Consider the following 10,820-nt stretch of genomic DNA (forward strand, 5'->3'; position numbering starts at 1 on the left):
CACACACACACACACACACACACACACATTTGAAATGTTTATTTATGACCACATGAACAGAAGTACAAGGATGCCTCGTACAAAGATCATAAACAATGACAATGCAGTCAGACAATATGAAAGAACAGCCAGTTACAAAGAGCCTAAACGGCACACACACACACAGACACATGGGCGTAAGGGAGAGCTTTCTAATATAAGGCACCCTTGAGATCGAAAGCAGGCCACGTTTGACAGTCATGAGCTCCAAACAAGCAAGAAGTTCATTAAAATGAGTGCTGAGAGTGCCTGGACGCTGGTGACGATGACACTGAGGTCCTCGCCGGGACGGGGCAGGCTCCCAAATTAGCACCGTCAGGAAGGCACGCACATGCACTCCTTTGAGGACATTGCATTGATTTGAATCGGTGTTGTCAGGTGGAAACCTTGTAAGTCCAAAACCGTTCGTTTTGTATTCATCATTAAAAAAAAATGATTTAAAACAGTGAAAATAGACGATCTGCTATTTTCTGCTTGTAGATCTGCTATTTTCTGCTATTTCATTTTAGGAAAAAAAACATACAAATATGATAGATGCGAGGTTTCTGCCCGACAGTGACGACATGCAATCCATACCTCCCATACTACATAACTATACCAACCCCCCTGCCTCAACCCTAAAGCGTAATACAGGTGTGTCATTCGGATTCCGGAGTTTCAGAGAGCCTGCCATTGGCACTTCAGAGAAACATCTGTGAATTGTCCAAGCCTTGTCACAGACGTTGCATCACAATGCGTTGATTTGAATTGATTGTTTGATTAATCTGAAAAAGTAATCAATGGAATAATCACTAATACAATTAATATGCCCAAATATGAGCCTTGATATTTGATTAAAAAAAGGTCTTGCCTTTGTGTGTGTGTGTGTGTGTGTGTGTGTGTGTGTGTTTGTGTGTGTGTGTGCGTGTGTGTGTGTGTGTGTGTGTGTGTGTGTGTGTGTGTGTGTGTGTGTGTGTGTGTGTGTGTGTGTGTGTGCGCGTGTGTGTGCGTGCGTGTGCAGCGTGCATGCGTTCCTGAAATAGGCCAATTTTGGGGACAAATGTACACGAAACCAGGCAATTAGGGTCAGCATGTCAAAATGGTGTCCCCAATTTTCACTCTCCATTTTTACCCTCTCTAGGTCGACCCTCAATCAAGCCCTCTAACATCGGCGTCTCCAATCATCCAATCATCCTCCATACATTGTAGCCAGCTCGCCACTACTCTACATCTCCATCCTCCTGGCTAGCTCGCCACTCACAAGGCCATGCGTAGGGCATTAATGAAAAAAAAAATCACACCCAATGTGAAGTGAGCGGTGGTCGTGCTTGCATAAAGTCTTCAATTGGTAATTGGTGATTTAATACAGGCTACACACACACACACACATAGCTATGGCAAAACACGGAGGAAAAAGACTAGGATATAGGTCTAGGATGTAATTGGTGATGTAATATGGCTACACACACACACACACACACACACACATATTGCTATGGCAAAACGCTGAGGAAAACACATTGCTATGGCAAAACGCTAAGGAAAAGTGGCTACAGATAGGTCTAGGATGTAATTGGTTATGTAATATGATGTAATATGGCTACACACACACACACACACACACACACACACATATTTCCATGGCAAAACACTGAGGAAAACACATTGCTATGGCAAAACGCTGAGGAAAAGTGGCTACAGACACACGCACAGCCACTATATGGAGCGGTTAACCACCGCTCAAAAAAACAAAAACAAAAAAATATATATTGAACTAGAACTACTCTCTGTCGAGATGCCAACTTGCGCCTCATGCACAAGTAGTATGACCTACTTGTGTGCCAGCAAAGCGCGCCATGAGGTGTGCTCACGACTGGCGATGCTAGTGACATTGCCACTGGCATCACCAGGAATGCTGGTCCCTCATTGCCTGTTAATGACGACGTTGCCAGAAATGCTGGTCCTTGATTGGGCTACGGGCTTAAACACACACACAGCTACCTACCTCTAATTACATACAGTTCATACACAGCCGAACACAGTACTTGCACGCTCTGCTGGCGCGAGTGAAGATACAGGTTTTCTGTCCGAGAGAGACTGATGACAAAATGTCCAGAACTTGGGGGCACGGTGGCGCAGTGGTTAGCGCTTCGCCTAACAGCTAGAAGGTCCTAGGTTCGATTCCCGCCGGGGGAAGCTGTGGGTGCTGGGGCCGTGTTTCTCCCTCCGCGTCATCAGGGCCCACACCCTTGGTGGGGTCGGCAATAGTGTGGAGTTTGCATGTTCTCCCCGTGTCTCCTAGGGTTGATACCCTCACAAAAACATGCAGTAATCCTGGTCTCAATAATGCCTCCCCCTGGCCAGCCGGGGCGCTTGATGGAGGGGAAAGGAACTGGTTGGAATAATGTGTTCCTTCCACGCGCTACGTCCATCCCGGGGAAATCCCCCCTGTTAGGTGAAAAGAAACAACTTGGACTACTCATGCATTGAAGGAAGCATGAGGTCAGTCTGTTGTCTCCCCAGGCGCGGCAGAGGGAGAGCAGAGCCCAGGATTACATAGGCAATTGGCACTGGGTGAAAATGGGTTGCAAAATCGTGGGATAAAAATGATAAAGGAAAAAAAAATGTCCAGAACTTGAATGTTGGTAGGTTTAAAGGTAGACACCAGGAGCCTATTGAATGCAGTTTGAAGATTGAGAGAGAAAAGCACAATCCTATAGTAAATAGTAAGCAGTGTGTGACTTGCCTAAAGGTTTGAAGCTTGGCTCTTATAAAGCCTCCACCAATCTTTTTTATGTGTTTGTCAAAGCGTATCTGAGAGTCACAAACAATTGCCAGGCACTTAAAAACAGCCTTACTGTCTGTTAGTTCATTGTCTTTTATCCACAGTTTATTATGTCTGGGCTGCCAGTGCCACTGGGCCTGCGGTATATAGGAAAACACTTGTCAGGGAGAGCATTCTAATGATGTCTCGCAGCAGAGGTTGAAATATACTTGTGTAGCATATTGTTACTGTTGGGTGCAAAGCTAGTATGTCCAACGTTGTTCCTCTTATACATTTTAAAACCTTTTAAAATCGGGAAAATAGCCGAGACACTTGTATGATGAAGTAGGGCAGGGGTGTTCAATAGGGTCAAACTTTTTTGTCTCAGGGCTCCCCATGAATATTTTTAATCCGAGGCACCCCTACATTATAATTTTCCACTCCCAGCACCTTATATTTATAGCATATCGTCGTTGTCGGGTGGAAACCTTGTACGTCCAAAACCGTTCGTCTTGTATTTATCATCTATAAAATGTACTAAACTAGTGAAAACAGCAGGTCTACAAGTGCACAACGCCTCGCATCGCAGGCTTTACCAAAAGACGATCACATTTGCAACTTGGAGATACGAGGTTTCTGCCCGACTGTGACGATATTTTAGTGATTATGTTGCAAGGAAAACGTTGAGATAATAGCCATTTTGGTTAGAACTGACTGAAAATAACGTTGTATTTCAAGTTTAAAATGATACTAATTTTTTTTTTCAAGTGTCCAAATAAATTCCAAATATTATCAAGTTATCTCGCGGCACCCCTGGAATGCTGTCACGGCACCCCAGGGTGCCCCGTCACCCACTTTGAAAACCCCTGCAATAGGGGGTCCTCAGAGTAACTCCAGTGGGTACATTTGTGTGATGGGGAACATTGGCCGAAAATAGCCAATCTCTGAGCTCACAGCGGCTATTTTCCGACAGTCTGTGTTGGCGGAGGAAAAGAGCAGACCAAGTACAGAGCCAAGAGAGTGACAGGTTTACTAAATACTGAGGGTCTAAATAGTTAAACTATTATAATCAAGTTCGGCGTTGTCTGACAGCGACACTATCGAACTGGCGGTCCTTAAAAACATCTAAGTCTATAGCTTCCCTTACCCGCAAATCCAAATGTTTTCACGTACGTTTGAAAAATCATATAGAATATAATTCGCCAAGATGCGGGTGCTCCAAAAAGACGCAAGGGGGTTTCCTAGAGTTGGGCGAAACAGGGGCGTCAATTGGGTATGGAAGGGGTATGCAGCTGCCATACCCTGGGTCAAGGGGGGAAGATAAAAGTTATTTCTAAATATGAATCCATGAATGTCTCTTTGTCTATCTTTTTTTTGTCTAACCCTAACCCTACAAATGCAAAATTTAACAAAATGGTCACTTTAACAAGTTTTTATAATTATAGGTAGGGTGTATATATAATTATATATTATATGTACTTCTTCTTAAAATAAATATATCATGCCTGTTGCTAAGATATGGCAACATGACTGGTGTCTTTCACGCACGCGCAAGACACCAGTCATGTTGCCATACCTTAGCTTTTTCTGAACTGACGCCACAGGGGCGAAAGAATGGTTCGGCCGGGATAATCAGACTTATAGGCAGTTGAATGTTGCTTGTTTTCACTCTCAGACAAAAGTCTGAGAGTTCAGACAGCGGACAAGCGTCCTCTATCGTAAACCGCTGAAAACACCACATGACGAGACTCTCGTCTGAGCCGTGGATAAAAATGGCAAGAACTGTTGTCGTTTGGCAGTTCATTGAGAATTCAAAAGGTAAACAATCAGTGTCAGAGGACATTTCAACACGTCCCCCAGACCAGGGGCGTCACACCAAATTCTGGGCCCTGGGTACAAGGATTCACTGCTGGGGCCCCCCATGAATGTTAACTATTGAAAAATAGCAGATATACAAGCTCACAGCGCGGCACCGAGTGCCGCGCTGCGAGCTTGTAGATCTGCTATTTTTGAAAAATCGTGAAAATGTGTGCCAAGAAACCTATGTTTCCATGTCAGTGATGCTCAAACTTTTTCACGTGAAGGACCCCCCCATCTCAAAATATTTAGTTCCAGGGACCCCCCAGAAGCAACATTTTAGTTACAAATGTTCATTAAAAAATACATATATTCAAAGATTTGCGCACATTTTCACGACTTTTCAAAAATAGCAGATCTACAAGCTCGCGAGCTTGTATATCTGCTATTTTTCAATAGATAAAATTACTAGGGCCCCTCCACCTTGGGCCCTGGTAACTCAGTCCCACTTTCCTACCCCTTGTGACGCCCCTGCCCCAGACACACAGAGGCCCCAGCTGGCCTGCTGCGCTATAGCCTCCACGTCCACTTACTGTTGTCTGCAGGCTCAGAGAGGGGAATATATGGGTCAATCACACACTTTAACAGGCCAATCAACAGCCTGGCATCAGAGCCAACGCGCTGAATCACAACAATAACGGTTCGACACTTGGCATCAGGGCCAACGCTGCAATCAGAGGTTGGAACAACTCTACAGAACAAGAGGGGGGGAATAAAAGTCATGGCACCCCACCTTCAAATGAAATCACTTACCCTACCTTTTCAAATGCCTTTAGTCACTCACAGCACTCCAAACCAGGGGCGTCACAAGGGGGGGGGGGGGGGGGGGGGGGGGAGTGGGACTGAGTTACTAGGGCCCAAGGTGGAGGGGCCTTATTAATAAAAAAATACTTTAGCTATTGAAAATACAAGCTCAAAGCGTGGCACCGAGTGCCGCGCTGCGAGCTTGTAAGATCTGCTATATATATAATATATGTGGGGGGGGGGGTCCCTGGAACGAAATATTTTGAGATACATATCCTTTTGGGGGTCCTTCACATGAAAAGGTTTGAGCACCAATGACATAGAAATATAGGTTTTTAAAAAAACGGGTCAAAAATATTCAAAGACACATAGATCTACAGATATATAAGCTTGCAGCGTGGCACTCGGTGCCACGCTGCGAGCTTGTATATCTATTTTTCAATAGTTAAAGCACAAAATAATGGGTAATAATGCGTTCCCAGTCTAAATGGGTTAATTAAACCCCCTCCACCTATGAAGAACATTCATGGGGTGCCTACAGTGAATCCTTGTACCCAGGGCCCAGAATTTGGTGCGATACCCCTGCTCCAAACAGTGCCCTGGGGCAACATAAAGCCATGGTGGAGAAGATGGTTTGACATAGCCGAGGATCCAGACTGATTCACGTTCGTCGGCTTATCAGTTCGGCTTACCCCTTTTGACTTGGGTACACCACGGGTATGCCTACTGCTTCAAGTAGGTAAAACCTGTGTCATTCCCCTTGTGGGATTCTCAACCACTATATATGGTTTACCAGCCACCCGACGCTACCGACCACGCCACTATCCATGACGGAGCCGCGCCATCTGAGCCACCGATGAGCCCCGGGAGTCACCGCCGAGCGAGCGGTAGCGAGCGAGTCGCCGCTACGATCGGTGCGTTACAGAGTTATGTGCCGTTATGGACAGTATAGTACATTATGACCAGGGGACTGCTTCTGCGACTCCGAATGCGGCTCAAACAGACTTTACCTTTAAGGCCCGGTTCGGTTCCCACTAACGGTAGATACATATTCGAGTAAACATGTGTCGGCGCATGCGCACTAAGACTCTCCCTCTGCGTCTGCGAGTATGATGCCGAAAGCATCCCAACACGTCTGCAGGGATGATAATAATAATGTATTTATTAGTCAGACACATTGCTGTGATTTGAAATTTGTTCTCCGCCAATTGACCCATCTCTTGGAGCGGTGAGCTGCAGCCGTGCCACGCTCGGGAATCAGTAATGGTGATCAGCCCCCCCAATCCAACCCTTGATGCTGAGTGCCAAGCAGGGAGGCATTGGGTCCCATTTTTACAGTCTTTGGTATGACCCGGCCGGGGAATCAAACCCCCGATCTACCAGTCTCAGGGCGGACACTCTAACCACAAGGCCACTGAGCTTCTTTTTCTTTTCAATAATTTGATGACGCTGTAAGCGAGTCCGAAGCGCCGCAGGGGGGTGAAGCAGGGGGGTGAGAACGGGCTGGGGACATACATACGTACATGGATACAAGCAGACAAAGCCAGATGTAGGAGCTCTCAGCAACACTCAACAATTGGATCCAAGGCTAGGCTTGACAACACAAATAAACAAATAAATAAACATCTTCAAACACACTGTACTTACCCCAACAGGTCTGTGTACTACGTTAGCCGAGGCAACGCAAGGAACGTTCATTTGTACCGAAGCACATTTCAACAACAAGACAGTTGAGAGCGATGCTTTACATCTTCTCTGTCGGGTGGTAACCTCATTATGTCCAAAACGTAGAATTCTAAAGTAGCAAAAGGGAGCAGATCGACAAGCCCTTGCGTCGCACTCGGAGCTTGCGTACTTTTGATCATTTCGTGTGACGCTGTAGCATGATCAAGTAGGAAAAGAAAAAAATCAAACCTCGGTTCGAAGTGAAGCGGTGATTTTTTTTATTCTATGTGTTCTAGAGCAATGAAATCTGTGTTCTAGATCTATACATTCTGTGTTCTAGATCTATACTTCCTATGTGTTTTAGTTCTATATTTTTATGAATTCTTAATGCATGAATGATTTTGTCTGGAGGGCCAAATTGTCATGTGAAGCTTGACCAATCCTCAATACTGCATGCACGGGACATGACACGGACACGGGACTCCTTGGAAGCCTATGGGACAGACTGTAAGGGACAGACAAAGCCACTCCTTTCACCGCTTCAAAAATAAATAAAATATGGAGATATCATCTTTCACGCTACCTTTTAACACTATGATCCCACACTGCTTAAAAGCGTTGGTGCACTTTAGAAATGTGCAAGATTGTTCTTTCTGGTCTTTGTATTAAACAATATAGCCTATACTTGGGGTCTTCTACAACAGGGGGTCCGAGACCCCTAGGGGGTCCTCAGAGTTACTACAGGGGGACCACCAAATCTTTGTGTGATAGGATATTCTTTTAAAATGAACATTTTGAACCCTCGCATCCCTACTCCGAGGAGAACTTAAGCCAAAAATAGCAGATCTACAAGCTCTCAACGCCTCGCAACACGAGGCGCTGAGATCTTGTAGATCGGCTATTTTTGGCAAATAGGTTTGGTGTAGAGGTAAAAAAAATCACACCAAATGTGAAGTGAGCGGTGGTCGTGCTTGCATAACGTCTTCAGACTAGGATTTGAGTCTAGGATGTACAGGCTATGCTACACACACATGTTTTGCTATGGCAAAACGCTGAGGAAAAAGGCTAGACATACGACATATGACATCACTAGACAAACATGATGCTTCGTACACACATTTTACTATGGCAACACGCTGAGGAAAAAGGCTACAGACACACGCACAGCCACTCTATGGAGCGGTTTACCACCGTTCAAAAAGAGCAGACCAAGTCCCCGAGTGAAAGGTCAAGTTTAGTAAGTAACAACGATTTAAGTTTAAAGTCAACAAGAATCTAACAGACTGATGACAGTGCTGTCAAACACGTCTATGAATCTATCTATGAAATCGATGAAAATCTGTATCACACATTTATACACTATGTAGTGGGGGTCCCTGCTTCATGTCTCTCTCAGCTAAGGGATCCTTGGCCTGAAAACGTTGAAGACCCCTGGCCTATATGACACAATGCTACACAACAATCACGAAAAAAGTCCTGTCTCTCTGCCTGTTGAATCTCTGTAGCAGGATGGCTCTCAGGCTCAAATCACTTCTAGGGACAGCAATCTTTTCAAAAGCTAATTCCTCATACGCTCAAACTCCGGTGAATATTCCGACATGAGTTTGGAAACAAACCGTGCTACTTTTGAGAAACAGGGCTCAATCCGCCCAGAACCCAGCAAGCAGATCTCCCAGATATCCCCGGAGAGATCATGTTTTCACACAAATAAAATAATATAAGCCAGTATTCGGGGAAAAAATAGGTTTGAAATACCGGATTTCCCCCATGGAAGGTGGAAGATACCAGTTCCAATCATTTTCTCACAAACTCCTAGTTTGTAGTCCAGATTATAAAAAAAAGGGCCAATGTTTAAAAAAAAGAAAATATTTCAAGAAAGAGCATGAACAAAAAACAAACAAAAAGACAGAAAAGAACAGAAAAGAAAAAGGAGCAGCATCGGCCAATAACCAAGAGTCACTTGAACTCATACCCCCCGGCTCCACCGGGCGCATCGAGCGTCGCGTCAATGTCAACGCTGGGAACGCTCCCGTTTTAATTAATTAAGGGTGCCCCACTGCCAATGTCAACGTCAACGTCGGACGCTCAAATTCGCCCCAGCTCATTTTTTTTACGGCGTCCAACGCCGGCACGACGACATCTTTTTGGTGGAGCCCTGGCCTTACAGGTAAAGACCTGCCTTCTTCTGATGGCTAGACACACTACAGACCCCTGAACAGTGTCTGTGCCATACACTGTTCATGGGCTTGCTGATTGGACCAGCTGTGTGGCCCCGGAGGCCCCTGACACCAGGCATGTGCACACATAGACATCAAAGGGGGCTTGAGCCCCTGCCCTTTTATCCATCTGTGAAAAGTGCCCTCTCCAGACCATGAATGCAGTTTGGCGAAATAAATACAAAAGCCCTCTTTCCATGCCATGCCTGAAGGCAGCATTCAAGAGAATTGCCTCGTCCAAACTCTCCTGAACTTGAATGCAGCATCTCATGTTGAAAGAATTGCCCTATGTGTGTAGAAATCCATGCTGTTATGCCACATCTACATTATTGACTTGATTATGCTTAGTTCAGTGTGGTATCAAGGCTGCGACGCGTTGTGAGCTTGGAGGTTTGCTATTTTCGAGGGTCTTTTAGAAATTTCAGCCCCTGCCTCTCTAACATTCTCTGCACGTCCTTGCCTGACACAGTGGACTGGGTTGAACTACGTCTACACTGGTACCATTCTGTTCATTCTAAGCTTGCAGTAGAGGATCACGGAGAGAACCACGGTGCAGATCTCCACATACACGACGGCCAGGATCACGAGGGCGACCAGACGCTGGTTATCTGCGATCAGTTCTCGGAACTTCGGGAGGCAGCCGGTGCTGGATGCGTTGTGAACCTGGTGCAAATCGCAGTAGACCTCCGGATCCACGTCGGGACAACACTGAGGCGGGAAGGTGTTCAGCTCGGCGTGATGCGGGGACCCGATGAAGTCTGCGTAGCCGTGGACTCCGCAGCAACCCATCACGTCCATGGTCACCATCCAGAACTGCGTGAGAAGACCCGACTTGTCCCCGTAGCCGTCCCGGATGTCGCCCACCGCTCTTTCGGCCAGCTGGTCCGTGAACCCGATGACGGCCACCGCTCCGGCCAGCTCCGCCACGAACAGGACCAACGCCATGACAAAGTGTACGAGCAGCATGGTCCGGCGTTCCTTGATGGCTCCGTAGCAGCCCAGGGCACCCATGACGACCAGGAGAGCCCCCACGGCCATCAGCAGGTAGTTCAAGTTCAGGAGAGTCTCGAGATCCTCTGGCGTCACGCCACTGCCGCTTTGACTGAGGACCCCCAGGACGGTGGCGGGAGACACCTTCATCCAGAGGCCCCCGACCAGGCCGGCCACACCCGCCACCAAGATGATGCCGCTGAAGGCGGCCATCATGACCTTGAGGAGTAAATCGAAGAATTTCATCTTCGGTGCCGCTTCTACTGAAGTGGTTTGGTGTTTCTATTCTTGTCTTCTCTGTTGCAGGTGAGACCTGTGGAAGCACTTCAGTTGATTCTTACTGTGAAGCACGTAGATTGATTCCTTAGTTTGAACTGCTTCCCACACAGTCTCTGCTTCTGGACACAGATGATGATGTGGTGTGTCCTTGTCGGATATTATATATAAAGATCATTGTGGTGTAGTATGATGACACCAGTAACCCCCACTCCCTGAGTAGGAGGGACATTAGTGCACTTCTGCCTATCGGCCAAGGAAGTGTCTCCGTCGTAATCTTATGATGAAAC

At 46.4% G+C, this 10,820-nt stretch overlaps 1 protein-coding gene across 1 annotated transcript; it reads right to left on the bottom strand.

Annotated features, from left to right (window-relative positions):
- Positions 1-9,753: 9,753 nt before the first annotated feature.
- On the bottom strand, positions 9,754-10,467 carry LOC308306272 (tetraspanin-1-like; the record flags this gene model as incomplete). Its single annotated transcript, XM_080751172.1, has 1 exon — positions 9,754-10,467. The coding sequence occupies one exon, from the start codon at positions 10,465-10,467 to the stop codon at positions 9,754-9,756; it is 714 nt and encodes a 237-aa protein (XP_080607298.1).
- Between the last annotated feature and the right edge of the window lie 353 nt (positions 10,468-10,820).

This window comes from Nannobrachium achirus (genome assembly GCF_963921795.1).
Source record: "Nannobrachium achirus genome assembly, chromosome: 20".
Lineage (NCBI taxonomy): Eukaryota > Metazoa > Chordata > Actinopteri > Myctophiformes > Myctophidae > Nannobrachium > Nannobrachium achirus.